The sequence below is a fragment of the Nerophis lumbriciformis genome, linkage group LG22 (assembly GCF_033978685.3).
Source record: "Nerophis lumbriciformis linkage group LG22, RoL_Nlum_v2.1, whole genome shotgun sequence".
NCBI classification, from domain to species: Eukaryota; Metazoa; Chordata; class Actinopteri; order Syngnathiformes; family Syngnathidae; genus Nerophis; species Nerophis lumbriciformis.
The window spans coordinates 22,462,831-22,483,006 of record NC_084569.2 but is presented as its reverse complement, the minus strand read 5'-3'; the positions used below and the strand labels follow the sequence as shown (position 1 = coordinate 22,483,006).

The window sequence follows — 20,176 nt, the reverse complement described above, 5'->3', positions numbered from 1 at the left end:
TCCAATGTCGCCATTTCTTAAAAAAAGCGCATAGTCTAACTTGTATCTGTCAGTAGACTCTATAAGGAAGCGCTAAAACTACAACATGGCTGGCGGAGAAGTGTGGACATGTAAGCAAGACGGTGCATCCTGAAGAGACGGTCAGAAAGTGGCTTGAATATAAGCCTTGTTTTTTTCTTTTCTGAATATTTGATTGAATTGATTGAAACTTTCATTAGTAGATTGCACAGTACAGTACATATTCTGTACAATTGACCACTAAATGGTAACACCCGAATAAGTTTTTCAACTTGTTTAAGTCGGGGTCCACGTTAATCAATTCGTGGTAATGATGTACCATATTGTAGGGCTGGACAATTAATCAGATTTTGATTTCAAATATGGCTTTCACTATTATGAAAATATATTTAATATAATAATCAGAAACAACTATAAATTCCACAATTTGTGACGGTGAAACGAATGAGGAGCGAATGAGTGAGAAAAAGATAATGTCTACTAGAAGTTTAGGATGTCACCATGGTTGTTACTTTTTATTTGCTTATTTGTCACAACGCTAGTATGCCTAATCAATAATCCCTGAACTCAACAAAAAAGTAACACGTAACCTTGGACGGAGTCACATAATTGGCCAATAAATTGGAATCTGCTGTTAAAGCAGAATATGTGAGTGAATGTTGTCATTGTAAGGAGAAGGAACATTTGTTTGGGAAAATAATGTGTCCCGGACTGCTCATTCATCTCAGAAACACTCAACAGCCCCGTCCGAAGCTAAATGTTGAGACAGTCACTTGAAACCGCGACTGAACTACCAAGCCAAAGCTAGCAAGAACAATTCATACACCCACAACACATCTCATCTGCTTGTCTTGTGTCATTTATGTAACATCAATGTACAAACAGGACAGCGGTTGCAACTTGAGAGGTGTTTACTCTGTACTCATCAAGCTGAGAACAGCAGCACAGCACACTGTTCCCCTTCACAATAATAGCGCTGAGCGCCACATTCGGTCTGACTGCGCTAACAAAATAAAGGTGTCACAAAAGTTCCTTACATAAGCATAAGGTACTTACAGCACTTACTGATACATTTACTAAATTTGTATATTTTGAACTGTGTGTGTGTGTGTGTGTGTGTGTGTGTGTGCGTGCGTGTGCGTGTGCGTGTGCGTGTGCGTGCGTGTGTGTGTGTGTGAATGAATGTTGTCTGTCTATCTGTGTTGGCCCTGCGATGTGGTGGCGACTTGTCCAGGGTGTACACCGCCTTCCGCCCGAATGCAGCTGAGATAGGCTCCAGCACCCCCCGCTACCCCAAAAGGGACAATCGATAGAAAATGGATGGATGGAACTGAATAATTGGTCAAAATTGTCCAAAGATGTATTGCACCAATAAATGTGAGGTTTTTTTGCTTTTAATAAACATTATTTAACAGTTTATTACATTTTATTTGACATAAAAAGCACACATTCTATGTGGTAAAATAAGTGTAAAAGGTAAAAATCGGAATTAAAAGCAATTAAAACGGAAAAACGGAATTTTGTTTTTTATTTTGCTATTATTAATTTTTTTGTTATTGCTATTATCCATCCATCCATTTTCTACCGCTTATTCCCTTTGGGGTCGCGGGGGGTTTTAATTGTGGTTTGTTCGTTACTAATTTATATCCGTTTTTTTTTAAACTATTTAAAGTAAATAATAAATACAATCTATTTTTAATTATGAATTAATTATTGAATAAATAAATAACAATTAATTAATGGTGATTACAATATCAATTAAAATAATTGTGATTGTTATTTTCCATAATCGTCCAGCCCTACCATATTGTAACTGTATTCATCTTCAACATAAATCAAAACTATGAACCCACACACCACTGCTTTCATGTGCGCTCTATTGCAGCGGCCGGGTGGAAACTAGGTCCGCGTTTTTAAAGTTCCAGGCACTCCATGCAGTCCGGATTTTGAACGTTTATTTTCAATCATTTCCAGAACTGTCCTTGAAACACATACATCCGCTGTAAACCGCATTTCCCCCATTTACTTTGTTTTGACGTCTGATTGATGCATCCATCCATCCATCCATCAATCTTCTTGCGCTTATCCAAAGTCGGGTCGCGGGGGCAGTAGCCTAAGCAGAGAAGCCCAGACTTCCCTTTTCCCAGCCATTTTAGCTCCTTGAGGGGTCCCGATGCATGCATGTTAAAATTGGGTGGTTAAATTGGCTTTTAAACTATAAACAATGCTCATGTAAATGTAATATATTGATACAAACTTGTATGACATTGCAAGCTTTTTGGAAATTATATTTTATCGTGCTATGAATGAATGGTGAACTCATCAACTTCATCATATGGAGCCAATAAACTTGCTCATGCAATTGTTTGGACACAGACAGGTCATTCATTGTCCATATACAACACACAGTGATTGTTGTGAAAAGATAAATACATTTTTCTAGTCTTAAAGCTGTTTAATAACAGTGGTTTCTTGACATGAAATACTATAAAACAGCTTTTATCATTTCCAAGGCACAAGTCGAAATGTAAATTCTCAAAGGCAACCCCTCAGTGTTCAGACAAGTTTGCCTTCCTTATAAGATTAAAAACTCCCTCAGATGCTTGGATGTGGTGGTAAAACTTAAAATCACAATATACATTTTATTTTTTTATTTTTCAAATAAATCCTGTTTTGCGTGGGGTGTCTAAACATTTTGCACTGAGAGCCCCACACTGAAAAATAAAAAGATGTGGCGGCTATTTTGATATTTTCCATTTTCAAAACCAATAAAATATATCGATTTTTTTCAAAAGACGAAACCGCCTGCATGTCAGCTTTGTGGTATTAGTGTCAACAATTCAAATTTTGTCGGTACTTTACACCTTGTTGGCATGTTTTTTTTTAGTAATAGTAATAGTATTTTTAGAATGGCCGTTAGAAAATAAGTTGCGAGCCGCAAATGGGCCCCCGGCCCCAGTTTTGACACCCCTGCTGTATCGCAACATAGGGGCCACCATGGTGTATTACACAGTGCTTCTCAATTATTTTCTGATACGCCGCCCCCAGAGGTCACATGCGGCCCTTCCCACGGAGTGGACGAGGGGGGCCCGCCCCACTATTTGAGAAGGACTGACCCCAAAGGGAATAAGCGGTAGAAAATGGATGGATGGATGGATGTATTACAGTAACAATAGTCTTACTGAGAGATTAGAGACTAGTCGTGGGTCTTCACAGATTTTCCACTGATAAAATGGAGGGAAGCAGCGAGATATAAACTTGAGATATTATTTTTTATATTGTGACAAAAGGTATCAGTTATCAATCACAATTTGTATTGTTGAATGTGCTCAAAAAGTACTTATAAACAGACAGAAATCTATTACCAAGTTTTTTTTGTAATTTAATGAATAAATAGACACAGAATATTTTCCTTGGCGGAAGAAACAGGAAATATTCTTCTGGCTATTGATTAGCGACTTTATTGGCTATATGAGGTGGTTTATCAGCCGGATGAGATAGTTAACAGAGAATAAGGAGCCATATTTTTGTTATTAAAGTGTTGAAATAGGTTTATCTTGTTCTGTTTTTATTTGTTAAAGTTTGAGACAGCGTTTCACGTCTGGTATATGTGACATCACTCGGGTTCACTTACTGTTGTAGTTCAGTCACCCTTGGGAAACAACAGACCTTGGATTGGATTGCTAGTGTGATTGAATTTAAAAGGGAACAATTTTTAAAAATGTTTCATATCATTCACAAACCTTATGTAAGACAATAACACATATGTCTCAAAACCGCCAAAAATACTCCCATTTATATGAGGTGACCTGCATATGAACCAAGTATTAGCGATATTATTATTGTAAGTGCTAACACAGAGGAACTATTTTTAGCAGCGCTGTGATCATACAGAGTTAGCTAGCTTATGCAGCTATTGACATACCTAGCTGCTGAGCTGCTGCATTGCCTCAACGTTAGTAAAAGTTTCTGCTAAATTATAAATAATGCCTCTCACCTGTATAGTAGAAGTTTGTGGCCTTTGACATTCAACTTAGACCCGGAGATCGCAAGAAAGGCATAAAGAAAACGCTTGTATGGGCCCACCTTTTTTTCTCTCTTTTTTTACCTGCCTGAGGATTATGATTAATTATTCATTTAAACTGGAAGATATAAACATTCCATCAGTCTGCATCCCAGTGAGATCAAACATTGTCCAGTAAGTGATTGTTTTATTATATTTGTGGTTTGTATGTCTTGTTTAGCACTTAGCAATAATGCTACTTGCTGGATCTGCTTATCACTCAGTGTCTAAAACTCATAGCTCATCCTCCGTTTATTCAAGCTCAGGTTCAGCATCAATATTTGTCCCAAAGTAGCCTCAAGCAGTTAGTAGTGGTAGTTATTGTTTTTCAAAGAAATAGCAAACATTGTGATGCGTCTGTGAAATAAATCAGAATCAGAATCAGAATAGTTTTATTGCCATTGATTGAGAACGGGTTCACAAACTAGGAATTTTTCTTGGTGCAATCGTGTGCACCAAGACCCGGAGATCGCCGGATATGCACCGCCATATGCTTATAATGACCAAAATATTACCTGTTATTATGAATGTGCCTGTTACTACGTTACATATACAGTATACGTACAGCATGTATTTAAAACTTTGATGGAGGTTTTTGGTTGTTTTTATAGCGCTTTATAGGCGGAATAGATCGAATCCCATTTGCTGCATTATTAGTTGACTTTTGCTAGTGTTTATTAATGAATTGATAGCGGATGACGCTGACAAGCCACCCGTTCAGTTAGTTAAGTAAATGAACGGTTTAGTGTTGTCCTAGTAAGAGTAATGCATTTACTGAAGTGTAGTAAAAGCTGTTAATAACCATCTCCTTTAGCTAATAAACTAGTTAGTCAATACAACCACTTGACACAATTGACATGATATTCATAGGGTTGTGATATTTCTAATACAATTTCGATTTTAGTATCAGATTGATAAACCTACTGGTGGGGTCTATAATGAGATTAATCCATGAAAAATTGTTTTCTGGAGCATATTTTCTGCAGTTTTCAACTTACTCTCCTTTATTTTATTGCTTGTGCCATGGGAACTGAAACTCAATTAATTTTGCCTATGATTCTTTCTGAATTTAGTTAAGTAGTAGTAATACAAAAGGTTGTTTTGTCTAGCCAAGAATGAGGTTTGTAGGCTAACATTGTTGGCCCAATGTTGATTTGCATTCTCAGGTCACACGTGCTGCTCGGGTTTTGATGCCAACTATTTGGATTGAGCACCGATTTGCTATATGGGCCAGCAGGCCGGCTGTGTCATGGCAGCTGGCGACACAGGAAGCTCACGAGACAAGAGCTCAAAAGTCGAGATGAGCAGTAAAGATTATGAAAACATGCATGGTAATCAAAAGCGAAATTATTTTGTAGTAATTTTTTTAATTAGCTTGAGAGAACGAGGAAAGGAGAGACAACGTTTAGCAGGCGACATAAGCACCCATAATCCTCTCATGGCCGTGACTAAGCCTGCAGCATGTGCACAAACACACACATGTAGTTTAAAAGAGGACAAGCAGATTGTGCTTATTTGGCACCTAATCAAAACATTTTTTTGTATTTGACTGCCTGCGTGTGTGACATCCAATTGATTAGTACGTGTGGCTATTGCGGAGTTTATCAAGTAGGTTAAATGTTTTCTCACGTGCCTCACTGCTGTTACTCTTACTTTGTTTTTACTTTATTCACACAGGAAGTGAACACATTACATTATAGTTTTTTTCTGAATAGTGGTACTATGATTTTCCTTCCGAAAGGCCCGATGAAGAACAAATCGCAGGAAAACCAACTACATTTATCCAATAAGAAATGCGTAAATCCAATCAATCCATTCCAGAAACGCAAAAAATATTAACACAAAACACTTTCTATAAAGAAAAAATAAGAGTTTTACATGCATAAATAATTGTGTAATACATAGGATGTTCAGATGAGGGTTTTCTGCTGCCGATTCTGATACGATCATCCATGAGTGAGATCGGCCTATACAAATACCGATCACATGTATTAACTGTACATTTTTCCATTTATTTATGGTGAATTCTATTTGCAGTATAACCGTATGAACACAATATATAAACTAGTTCTTTATTTTACATAAAATTGTTTTAGCAAAACAAAATTAATAGTATTTTTTACTTATGTTAAGTATTGTGTACCGTATTTTTCGGATTATAAGTCGCAGTTTTTTTCATAGTTTGGCCGTGGGTGCGACATATACTCCGGAGCGACTTATGTGTGAAATTATTAACACATTAACGTAAAATATCAAATAATATTATTTATCTAATTCACGGAAGAGACGAAGCAAAATGTCAGCAATCGTCACACACACGTCAACCAATAAGAATTCGGCGAGAGAGGGTCATGGCAGAAGTGCATTGTGGGTCATGAGATACTAACTGCTATATGCTACTGCCGTAGCTATTAAAATGGATCATTTCTACATTGGCGGTAACTTATAAAAACTGAACAAAAATGGCACCGAAAAGGAAATTATATACTGCAGATTACAAACTGGACGTATGCAGCAGAAAACGGCGATCGAGCAGCAGAAAGAAAGGACGCTAGCGGTGCATACCATTAGCGACAACGAGGAAGAAGATTTCATCGGATTTAGCGATCAGGAGTGACAGATTGTTTGGTAAACGTATAGCATGTTCTATACGTTATAGTTATTTGAATGACTCTTACCATAATATGTTACGTTAACATACCAGGCACGTTCTCAGTTGGTTATTTATGCATCATATAACGTACACTTATTCAGCCTGTTGTTCACTATTCTTTATTTATTTTAAACTGCCTTTCAAATGTCTATTCTTGGTGTTGGATTTTATCAAATAAATTTCCCCCAAAAATGCGACTTATACTCGAGTGCGACGTATATATGTTTTTTTTCTTCTTTATTATGCATTTTCGGCAGGTGCGACGTATACTCCGGAGCGACATATAATCCGAAAAATACGGTACTATTATCTACCAGTCATTTAAATCCTTTTTTCTTTGCCCTCCAAGTCCTCCTGTGTCCAGAGAATTATTACCGTAGTTTGTACACAATAACCAAAACGACAACAAAACTGTTGAGAAAATAAAGATGTATATCTTATTACTGTACTCTTGTATCACTTATATATTGATACCTCTGAAATTGACACCACCATTTTATGGATCGATCCGCCCTCCTCTTACATTTATAAAATGTGACAATGCTGACACACCAACAGTTGTTGTTTTATTATCCTCTCTCGAGACTAGGGGTGTAAAACTCCTTTTAGCTCAGGGGCCGCATGGAGGAAAATCTATTTCCAAGTGGGCCGGACTGATAAAATCATGGCATAATAACTTAAAAATAAAGACAACTTCAGATTGTTTTATTTGTTTTACTTTGGCCAAAAATAGAATAAGCACATTCTAAAAAAGTTAGTTGTAAATTCTGAGGGAAAAAAATGGTGCAGTTTCAAAAATACAACAAAGGACACAATGAACTCAGCCTTTGTCTAATTGTATCTTCAAAGCCATTTAAATAAATCACAGCCTATCTGGGATTGAAAAAATTACAGAATAGATAATAAATAATGAAAACTCTTAAGTATCAAATATGGTCCGTGTACATTGCGGCCATTTGTTTTTCGTTTGGAATAGAAAAAATATTTAACGTAAAAATAAATTTCCCCCGTTTTTTGGTTTGATAATAAACAGAAAGTGGGTCCTTATCCATTATCCAAATTTGTTAATGTGTTTAAAAATCGCAAATAGGAATTAAAACAGTGAGTGTAAAGGTATTTTCTCTATTCCCTGTTCATTGTTCGGAGATACAGTAGATTACACATGCGCAGTGTCTCTTTTCCGTATCCTCACCTATGAATGACAACAACAGAAGAAGGAGAGTGACGTTTGCCTGTTCGATAGAGAACCAATACAATGTGTGACTTTCCATGTTTCTAGACTTTAAAAAAAAAATAGAAGGGAACTCTTAAGGCCCCGTTTACACTAACGTTATCCGTGTCCACATACAACAATGCCACCGTTTAAGATCCCTGCCCTCCTCTATCCGCCGGGGCAACGCGACCTAGTACGCATGTGCGAAAAAAACAAAATAAATCCACCTGAGCATCTATCTGCTCCAAGCTCTCCAGTAGATGACTTTACTTCACTGTGAAGTTATTTAAAAGAGCTATATTGTAAATAGTTTGCTGTGCATTTTACATTTGTTTGCTGTCTTTTGTGTGCAAATTTTTAAATTAAAATGTATCTCCTTTGAACAATATCCAGTGTTGTGGTATTTCAATTAACTAGAATCCAGTGTGCTGTGGGGCTCTATTGTAGTGAATCACACCTGAGCCATCATGCATGAATCAAATCTTTAATCGACATGAGAAAGTAGACAATGCGATAAAGAACATTTTACAACAATTACAACAATTAATGTAGGTATCTAAATATATATACCGTATTTTTTGGACTATAAGTCACAGTTTTTTTCATAGTTTGGCCGGGGGTGCGACTTATACTCAGGAGCGACTTATGTGTGAAATTATTAACACATTACCGTAAAATATCAAATAATATTATTTATCTCATTCACGTAAAAGACTAGACGTATAAGATTTCATCGGATTTAGCGATTAGGAGTGACAGATTGTTTGGTAAACGTATAGCATGTTCTATATGTTATAGTTATTTGAATGACTCTTACCATAATATGTTACGTTAACATACCGGGCACGTTCTCAGTTGGTTATTTATGAGTTCACTATTCTTTATTTATTTTAAATTGCCTTTCAAATGTCTATTCTTGGTGTTGGGTTATATCAAATACATTTCCCCAAAAAATGCGACAAATACAGTTTATATACAGGTAAAAGCCAGTAAATTAGAATATTTTGAAAAACTTGATTTATTTCAGTAATTGCATTCAAAAGGTGTAACTTGTACATTATATTTATTCATTGCACACAGACTGATGCATTCAAATGTTTATTTCATTTAATTTTGATGATTTGAAGTGGCAACAAATGAAAATCCAAAATTCCGTGTGTCACAAAATTAGAATATTGTGTAAGGCTAATACAAAAAAGGGATTTTTAGAAATGTTGGCCAACTGAAAAGTATGAAAATGAAAAATATGAGCATGTACAATACTCAATACTTGGTTGGAGCTCCTTTTGCCTCAATTACTGCGTTACCTACTCAGTGGCCTAGTGGTTAGAGTGTCCGCCCTGAGATCGGTAGGTTGTGAGTTCAAACCCCGGCCGAGTCATACCAAAGACTATAAAAATGGGACCCATTACCTCCCTGCTTGGCACTCAGCATCAAGGGTTGGAATTGGGGGTTAAATCACCAAAATGATTCCCGGGCGCGGCCACCGCTGCTGCCCACTGCTCCCCTCACCTCCCAGGGGGTGATCAAGGGTGATGGGTCAAATGCAGAGAATAATCTCGCCACACCTAGTGTGTGTGTGACAATCATTGGTACTTTAACTTTTTAACTTTAATGCGGCGTGGCATGGAGTCGATGAGTTTCTGGCACTGCTTAGGTGTTATGAGAGCCCAGGTTGCTCTGATAGTGGCCTTCAACTCTTCTGCGTTTTTGGGTCTGGCATTCTGCATCTTCATTTTCACAATACCCCACAGATTTTCTATGGGGCTAAGGTCAGGGGAGTTGGCGGGCCAATTTAGAACAGAAATACCATGGTCCGTAAACCAGGCACAGGTAGATTTTGCGCTGTGTGCAGGCGCCAAGTCCTGTTGGAACTTGAAATCTCCATCTCCATAGAGCAGGTCAGCAGCAGGAAGCATGAAGTGCTCTAAAACTTGCTGGTAGACGGCTGCGTTGACCCTGGATCTCAGGAAACCGAGTGGACCGACACCAGCAGATGACATGGCACCCCAAACCATCACCCAACCATGCAAATTTTGCATTTCCTTTGGAAATCGAGGTCCCAGAGTCTGGAGGAAGACAGGAGAGGCACAGGATCCACGTTGCCTGAAGTCTAGTGTAAAGTTTCCACCATCAGTGATGGTTTGGGGTGCCATGTCATCTGCTGGTGTCGGTCCACTCTGTTTCCTGAGATCCAGGGTCAACGCAGCCGTCTACCAGCAAGTTTTAGAGCACTTCATGCTTCCTGCTGCTGACCTGCTCTATGGAGATGGAGATTTCAAGTTCCAACAGGACTTGGCGCCTGCACACAGCGCAAAATCTACCCGTGCCTGGTTTACGGACTATGGTATTTCTGTTCTAAATTGGCCCGCCAACTCCCCTGACCTTAGCCCCATAGAAAATCTGTGGGGTATTGTGAAAAGGAAGATGCAGAATGCCAGACCCAAAAACACAGAAGAGTTGAAGGCCACTATCAGAGCAACCTGGGCTCTCATAACACCTGAGCAGTGCCAGAAACTCATCGACTCCATGCCACGCCGCATTAACGCAGTACGGTAATTGAGGCAAAAGGAGCTCCAACCAAGTATTGAGTATTGTACATGCTCATATTTTTCATTTTCATACTTTTCAGTTGGCCAACATTTCTAAAAATCCCTTTTTTGTATTAGCCTTAAGTAATATTCTAATTTTGTGACACACGGAATTTTGGATTTTCATTTGTTGCCACTTCAAATCATCAAAATTAAATGAAATAAACATTTGAATGCATCAGTCTGTGTGCAATGAATAAATATAATGTACAGGTTACACCTTTTGAATGCAATTACTGAAATAAATCAAGTTTTTCAAAATATTCTAATTTACTGGCTTTTACCTGTATACATACCGGTATGTATGTATGTATGTATGTATGTATGTATGTGTATATATATATATATATATATATATATATATATATATATATATATATATATATATATATATATATATATATATATATATATATATATATATATATATATATATATATGTATATGTATATGTATGTATATACATACCTGCCAACTACTCCGGTTTTCCCGTAATTAGTACTGTTTTCATCAACCTATTCCGGGTTACGGTTGCAGTGATAAAAAATACGGTTTTTCATTAATTAAAAAAATTTTTTTTTTTTAAAGTTTTATTCACGAAATCGCGTAACAACAATGACAATCGACACTGCTTCCCGTAACTTCCTATCGAGCCATTCCGAATGCCATGCGCGAGGCTATTTATAGCACCGCTGCCAAGCACGAGGCACCAGTTGCCATTGTTTCCAAACGAGCGAACGATCATGGAATCAGCCGGAGAAAAATCGCAAACGAGTCTTAAACCGAAAAGAAAACTGCAGTCATTCCGTGAAGAATATTCAAAAGCCTACCCGGGAATAATTATTCGTTCCAAAAAGGGTGAAAACTACGCGAATTGCACCTTGTGCAGACAAGATTTTTCGATCAGACACGGAGGAATTAGCGATGTAAAAGACCACGTTGGGACAATAAAACACAAGTCTAATGCCGTTGCTAGCGATACAATTTGGATTTTAGCCACAAAAAGGTAATGACACCAATGTTATCTATTGGAATTGTTTAGTACTGTTATACTGTTAAAAGTGTTTATACTATTTATGCTTTCAAGTCCAAGTTGAAGAAATCTTGTTAAATGTTGACAGCATAACTACCAAAATACAGAAGTATGTCCTTAATATTTTTGCAGTGCTATTTCTGTTGAAAAGTTAAAATGATTACATTAGAGATGTGATGTGCCACTTTTCAAGTGTCTGATGGCTTAATTAATTTTCATTAATTTTTCATATTTTGAATTCTTTTGAAAGGCTTACAAAAAAACTACATTTGAATTGTAATTCCATGCTATTGACAGGACTATTAATTTTAATGAAGTTAGCTTACCATGTTTACAGTATGATAATTGTGATAGAAATGTGAATTTTAGGCACAGAATATTTTTTACAATTGAACAAGGCAGTAGATTATACAAGCTTGGACAGAAAGTTAATAATGACACCAATTTTTTTTTTTAATGGAATTGTTTAGTACTGTTTTACCATTTGTTTACTGTAAAAAGTGTTTATACTGTTTATACTTTCAATTAACAAATTGAAGTCTTGTGAAAGGTTGACAGGATAACTGGCATTAACTTTCAAAATAATTTCATACTATTGAAGTTAGCTTACAGAATAAACATGTCAATCAACCCATATGATTTTTGCTGTAATATTTTTGTTTTGAAAAGTCACTGTGACTGATAGAAAAGTGATGGTTTTAGCAACAATTTAACCTGTCTGAATGCTAATAATCATTTTGCGTCGGAAGCCCCCCTGAACCCCCCACCAGGACTTTGTCCTGGACCTACCGGGGCCTGCGGCCCCTGGACCCTGGCTACTAGGTTTTTCTGATTTCAAAAGTTGGCAGGTATGTTTATATATATGTATATATAGGGACGGCGTGGCGCAGTGGATGAGTGGCCGTGCGTAACCCGAGGGTCCCTGGTTCAATCCCCACCTCGTCATGTCCGTTGTGTCCTGAGCAAGACACTTCACCCTTGCTCCTGATGGGTGCTGGTTAGCGCCTTGCATGGCAGCTCCCTCCATCAGTGTGTGTGTGAATGGGTAAATGTGGAAGTAGTGTCAAAGCGCTTTGAGTACCTTGAAGGTAGAAAAGCGCTATACAAGTACAACCCATTTATCATTATATATATATATATATATATATATATATATATATATATATATATATATATATATATATATATATATATATATATATATATATAATATGTATATATATGTATATGTATGTATGTATGTGTATATATATATATATATATATATATATATATATATATATATATATATATATATATATATATATATATATATATATATACATACATAAAAAACATTGTGGTGGGTTGACTACGCCGTTGGGGTATTCTTTCATGAGATATGGCGTCAGGGATAAGCTGGGTCACCCAAAAGAAAAACAGGGACCGGATCGTCATCTTCCAGCAGTTGTTTGGGACACGAGGGGATGGTTCCATCTTTAAGCTTTGCGCTAATGGCGGAGTTAGCGAAGATGCGGGTATCATGCACGCTGCCTGGCCATTTCACAGTCACATCCATAAAGCAATATTTGTAGTCACACACACATCACATCCACGGGAGGAAGGGACAAAGTTTTTCGCTGAGTAGAATAACGGCTGACCCGGACATTGGAATGATCTCTTGCCGTCTGAGAAATGTTGTATCCGAAATAGCTGCAATCGCCCGTTCCTTCTCTTGAGATATTGATTTGTGATTTCCAAAAGCGCCTGTACATGTACAAGGAGGAGAAACACGGGCATGTTATGAAGATGTGGCGCGTTCTTTTTCTGATGTCACTTCCTGTGTGGGGCGCGGTCTTTCTGGCGTCACTTCCTGTGTGGGCGCGGCCTTTCTGGCGTCACTTCCTCTCCGAACTCGCATTGTAAACGATCAATGAGTCCATACAAAGGTAATTGCCGGATATTCAAGAAATACACGGCTGACTTCCCTGTGTAAAAATTTGTCTGAGGAGGTGACCTTAAACGATGGTTTAGTGTGGCTGAAACGGGGCTTAGGCTAAATAATTATTTGTTTAAGGGGTTAAACGACTTAGTGTAGACATGGCCTCAGCCACAACAAAATTGTTCTGACGACACTGACACTGTTTCTCGCCTTCTTCTTCTTCTGTTCCGGGTCACGCACCGGCGAGGATATGAAAAAGAGACACTGCTCATGTGCAACTCACCCATAAACCGTTTGCTTGCCTAACAGTGCTATTGCGATTTCCAGTTTTTATGAATAATTGCAGCTCATTTTTATACCGGGGGTTGCATTAGACATGTTATCAGGCCCGCGGGCCATAAGTTTGACACCACTGCTCTAGACTCTGATTAATTTACTTGTTCATTCCCTGCTAATAGCTGCTTACTTTCTACTGCAACACTGTTCTATCTTACTTAGTTACTATTTATTTACTTTGTTTACTAAGCACTTATTTCTTGGTGTTGCTTCATGCTAGCTTTGCTATTAGCATGCCTGCTGGCGGTGTGTAACATGTTTAGTCTCATCCTCCAGTCATAATGATATTTAAGAAACTAGAAAATATAGGTTATTTGCCACAATTGAAGTGATTATAATTAGTTTAGGGGAGCGGCGCCACACTGTGTATGGAGACACATAATTAGTTGTCAGCCAAGCCACCAAAATAAATAGTGTTGACACTGTTTGGTAGGGATGTTCCGATCAGGGTTAATGCTGGCGATTCCGATCTTCCATGAATGAAATGTGTGTATTAACTGTAAAATGTTCAATATATTAATGGTGAGTGCTGTTAACAGTGTCACAATATAAACACACAAAATTGTATTACATTCGATTGCAACAAATACCTATACAAAAGTAAAAACTACAATCTACTACTCGTTTAAATTATTTGGTTTGTGCCCTCAAGGTCCTCCCGTGTCTAGGCAATTTTTCCCTTAATTTGTAAACATGAAGATAAAAACCTAGACTGCTTTAAAGCTCTTATTTCTCGCTTAGCGATTAATATGTCTTCTCTTGGTTTGCCCCTGTGTGAAACCTGTTTAGCCTTCTTGTCTTCCGGTGATAATGGTACTTGATAATGATACTTAAGATGCTAGGAAATGTAGTTTATATGCCACAAGGGAGGTGATTATCTTAACTAGGCTGGTAACCACCTCTGTCAGTCGAGTGACCAAAAATAATGTATCAGTGAGAAGAGATCGGGTTTGAAAGGCATTAATCGGCATGGACCGATTACATCATTTTCACAAATACTGGTCGGTGGCCGATCGATTGGCACATCCCTAAAAAGTATATATTAAAGTACTTTGAAGGTTCTAACTAAAAAAAAACATGGCAAACCAGGTAAGGCGGTTTTAGGCTTTACAAGAAAGTATATTTCGGACTTTAGAATTACTCGAGACAGTAGTCGCTCACTTTTTAAGCATCAATCCTGTGCTGTTTCTACTCATTCCCCCAAGACCAGATGAAAGGAATTCTTCTCAGGCAGGCTCCCTCCGGTTCTCAGGTTCTCTGAAAAAGAGTAGTTATAAAGGCCCAAAAGAAAAAGCAGCAGTGGGGAAGTGGAGAACCAGCTGAGCTGCTGTGCGTGTGTTTGTGAGTGTGTGTGTGTCTTTACCAGGCATGACCTTGGCAGACAGAGGAATTTCCTGAAATGCTGAGAAAAGACCTGTGACACATTCAGTGCCACGGAAGAGCTGGACAAAAGACTGAAAAGAGAATTGGAGGAAAGAATCTTGCCGTTCTCTCGTTTCTGGCAAGAAAAGTATAGGGGGCGGTGGGTAGTTCTGCAGTGACAGAGGAAGAATGTAAGCGGATTCAGGAGAGATAAAGAAATGTGATTCTATCCGACTCATAGTTGTGTTTCTCTAGTGGTGATGTCTCACTGTGGAATGTGTGAGTCAAGGGAAAAGGGAAGTATCTCTTGTAGCCATTCTCCCTGGCTTATTCACAGGAAGTAGATGAGGACACAGCAGACATATCTCTGCCACCACAGTCGCCACTCGCCACATCCAAAACCTGGGGCAGACTGACTGACTTCCTTAGTGGCTGTCTGGGCCAAACTGAACCATTCCACATTTTTCATTGGAGTACAGAACTGGGTGTGAGTGGTGGAACAAAATCAATTAGTACCAGACTATCAATCAATAGGTGATGCGATTGTGCTGCAACATCACCACCAATCTTTTTGTTTTTGAATACCGGTAAATCCCCTCTGACATGGTCCAGTTAATAGAGCAACAGTTATTAATCCACCAAAAACTGTCTAATATAAGAATAAGGACTTGTTATACAATTTAAATGAATGCATTCTCCCACTCCCACTGTGGGTGGCTGCGCATGTCTTTGCTCTTATCTCACTCTGTGCACGTCGCATAAGTTATTCGACATTATTTTTTGACATTCATTCTTGTATGGACAGCAGCATGCATTGTGGCAACCTACACGATTAATATGCAAATGTCTGTGCGCACCATGTTCATTATGTTCTGTCTTCTCCAACAGTGTTATGTGCCAAGAACCTCGCAAAGAAAGACTTCTTTCGTAAGTTGCTCTTTTGTTTTTCGCATCTGCTTTCAGCTGGTGCCACACTGATGTGTCAAGATTAGACGTTTTAATTGCCATTTTGACCTGAATATTAAACCGTATGAAGAAAGTTGAAAATATGAATTGTTTTATATTTTGGGTCTCGGGATTTATAGATCCAAACCAACAGGTTTTGCAAAACGACTTGTCCCCTGAAGGTAGCCCGTTTTGCAGCTGTGTCTTACCCCAAATTTCCACTGAATCTGAAATGGCCGTGGACTGGCACGCACGTGCCGTCGGAGTCTTTCTGTTTTTATTCAAGTCAATGTGTCAGTTTTCACTGCCCGCGGAACGTCACCAACATGCCGTTACGCATTCCAACGCTAAATATAATATGTCAGACACCGCAAGAAAACTGTTAAATTTAGCTAAACTCTGCTAGTGTTGGATGGGACGTTATGCACAAAAACAAAAAGTATCCGTTTTACTTTCATAATGAAATACTTTGTCTTCAAGGTGGATCGTATTTTACACTTTAAAAGTAATGGGTGGCGACGGCCATGAAGTCAACTTGTCAAAGGTTTATAGACTTATTTTAATCTTGTTGACACAAATGGATGAGGACATTCTGATTTTGGAGGTCCAAAATTAAAGAATAATGTACAGGCATATCCCGGGGAGCTAAATGGGGATATGGGGGCTTGTGTCAAATATATACGGAGACCGGGATAGCGGAGGACTGTTTGTGTGACACGCTCGCCAGGTATGATGTTACTGTTGTATTGTTGTTTGTTGCAAAAAAATAAAGTGGTTTATCAATGCAGGACCGAGTTCATTTGCTTCTGTGGAAGGACAGAATAAACTTTTTATGGTTGGCTTTATTACTAATTCCCTTATCACGTGATAATGCGAGGATTTACGAGATCTCGTGAAAGTCTGTGCTATTTTGCTGCACGATGGAGGTACAAACAGAACGGCGATGGGGATTGCCAGACGACAAATGGCGCCGCCCTCCCGCAGTGAAGCCTGTATGCGGCCGTTTCGGATTCAGTCGAAATCGGAGTTTGTGTTTACATGGCTAAAGAGTCTACTCATGTGAAAGATTCCTTCAAAAAGGAGACATTACTGGATTCCTTGTTACACACGTTTCTTGCCAGAACACCGGCTCGAATTTGAGCGCAAGCTGCAACAAAAGCGTTGTCTATCCACAATGCGAAGCCGCTTCTAAGATACTAATCCTCAGCACCATGCCTGAGGTTCTTCCATGTAACATTATCACTGGAGGACTAGAGGAAAAGGAATGGCTAAGCATGCTACACTCACCGAACAAGATGACACATGAAGCTAACTGCTAAAGTTTTAATGTAAAGTAGCGGGGATTAATCCAGATGTCGAAACTATTCATACCTAGTATTAGGGGTGTTGGGAAAAAATCGATTCGAATTCAAATCCCGATTCTCACGTTGTACGATTCAGTATCGATTTTCTTTTTTTTCAATTGATTTGTATTTTTATTATTATTATTTATTTTTTATTATTATTTATTTTTTTAATAATCAATCCAACAAAATAATACAAAGCAATACCATAACAATGTAATCCAATTCCAAAACCAAACCAAACCCGACCCAGCAACACTCAGAACAGAAATAAACAGAGAAATTGAGAGGAGACACAAACACGACACAGAACAATCCAAAAGTAGTGAAACAAAAATTAATATTATCAACAACAGTATCAATATTAGTAACAATTTCAACATAGCAGTGATTAAAAATCCCTCGTTGATATTATCACTAGACATTTATTAAAAAAAAAAAAGAAAAGAACAATAGTGTCACAGTGGCTTACACTTGCATCCCATCTCATAAGCTTGACAACACACTGTGTCCAATATTTTCACAAAGATAAAATAAGTCATATTTTTGGTTCATTTAATAGTTAAAACAAATTTACATTATTGCAATCAGTTGATAAAACATTGTCCTTTACAATTATAAAAGCTTTTTACAAAAATCTACTACTCTGCTTGCATGTCAGCAGACTGGGGTGGATCCTGCAGAAATCCTATGTATTGAATGAATAGAGAATTGTTTTGAATCGGAAAAATATCGTTTTTGAATCGAAAATCGCGTTAAATCGAAAAAAATCGATTTATAATCGAATCGTGACCCCAAGAATCGATATTGAATCGAATCGTGGACACCCAAAGATTCGCAGCCCTGCCTAGTATAGTATCAAAATGATGCTAAAGTCATGAAATCAATATTTTTATTTTCTTATTCTTATTATTAAAAAATATTTTATGATCGTTTTTGTTATTGTTTACAAAGTCATGAAGCAATTCTCAGGATACTGGAAGGCTTTTTGGGCAAAACCCAAATAATTTAAAAAGGAGCCAAAAGTAGTAGTTTTGTTTAGTTATTGAGCACTAGCCACTTTCTTTTGTTTAAGAACATGGTATGTAGCTTTCAATACCACAAATTTAATGAATGCATCATTTGATTTACAACAATATTAGCAAACTCATGTACTCAATAAGATAAGGTTAATAAAAATGTGTTATTGAGTTTATTATAGTTACTTACTATGAAACATTTTCAGTTTTACAATCTATTTTCTAAGTATCTTATGAGGACTCAAAATCAGACGGTATCTGACGCCAAAAAATTGGATTCAGTCGGAGGCCAAAAATGTTGATCAGGACATCCCTAATAAAAATGATAACAATACCTTTTCAAAACTGGTTACAGAAGCTCCTTTTGGTTCCTGACTTATAAGGCGTATACGTGCAGCGAGTAAGCGCATAGAGACTAAAAGACTGTTACAATTTTTTTGTTTTTGTTTTCCAGCACCTGTGGTAGTCAGAGCTTTTCTTTACTGTCATTCACACACACCAATGACCAGGAGACCAGTGAAACAGAAAGGGTTGCCTTATATTTGGGTCAATACAGTAAATAATTTAATGCAGCTATGTTTTGAATGACTAACTGTTGGTTGACGCTCACTCTTATGAAATTGTGTGCACGCAGGTCTGCCCGATCCTTTTGCAAAGGTTGTGGTGGACGGATCAGGTCAATGCCACTCAACAGACACAGTCAAGAGCACACTGGACCCCAAATGGAATCAGCACTATGACCTGTACGTCTCCTTCAGCCCCATTCACAATCAATGTTGTACACGCTGGAGATCAGCCGGCCTGTACTCGCTGTCTCCTACTAGTTCTACTTTGTGAACCACATGATCCTGTGTCAACAGTCAGCTGTTATTATGATGTTTACAAATATGTTTGAAGTGTCACACATCCGTGAACATATTGTGCTGTCATTATGATGCTATTATTAGCATGTTGCTTTTTTCGGTGTATGAAACAATTTGATGATGCATGTTTTTTTTTTCAGCTACATCGGCAAAGCAGACTCAATCACCATCAGTATATGGAATCACAAAAAGATCCATAAACGGCAGGGGGCAGGCTTCTTGGGGTGCATTAGACTTCTTTCAAATGCCATCAGCAGACTAAAAGACACAGGATGTAAGATGTTCCCTCACCTCTCGATGAATCTGATTATGAAATGTGTGAAAAGAAAACCACAAACCATGTGTACTTTTTGTTTGTCTCCCTCAAGACCAGCGACTAGATCTATGTAAACTGAACCCCTCAGACAGTGACGCAGTGCGGGGGCAGATTGTAGGTAAGGCTTGACACATTTACGCTTGGCGTGTTTCTGACTGGGTTTGCAGTCATCCTTATTTTGGTCTGACCTTTACATCACAATTTTGATTTTCCACAGTGAGCCTGCAGACACGAGACCGCATAGGTAGTGGAGGCCCAGTGGTGGACTGTCGAGGTCTGTTAGAAAATGAAGGGTGAGTGTGTCACTAGATGTTTATGTTCCCAGGATCAGAAAGTGACAAATAATATATATGCTACTGACCGATATACACTGGACTTGTATTAATGTATCAGTTTGTCTCAGCTGGTAAAAGTCGCAGGGTGTAATAACACCATTGGATTTCATTTTTGTGGGTTGGAATTTATGATTAAAACCAAGATGTGTCAAATGGAATAATAAT

At 38.0% G+C, this 20,176-nt stretch overlaps 1 protein-coding gene across 4 annotated transcripts in view; it reads left to right on the top strand.

The window, feature by feature from the left end:
• Positions 1-20,176, top strand: part of smurf1 (SMAD specific E3 ubiquitin protein ligase 1) — a 52,949-nt gene that overhangs the window by 10,254 nt on the left and 22,519 nt on the right. For all 4 annotated transcript variants that reach the window (XM_061974008.2, XM_061974006.2, XM_061974007.2 and 1 more), the window contains exons 2-6: positions 16,079-16,117; positions 19,132-19,240; positions 19,501-19,634; positions 19,729-19,794; positions 19,894-19,969. In XM_061974008.2, the coding sequence (XP_061829992.1) occupies positions 16,079-16,117; positions 19,132-19,240; positions 19,501-19,634; positions 19,729-19,794; positions 19,894-19,969 (424 nt within the window). The remainder of the gene's footprint in view (positions 1-16,078; positions 16,118-19,131; positions 19,241-19,500; positions 19,635-19,728; positions 19,795-19,893; positions 19,970-20,176) is intronic.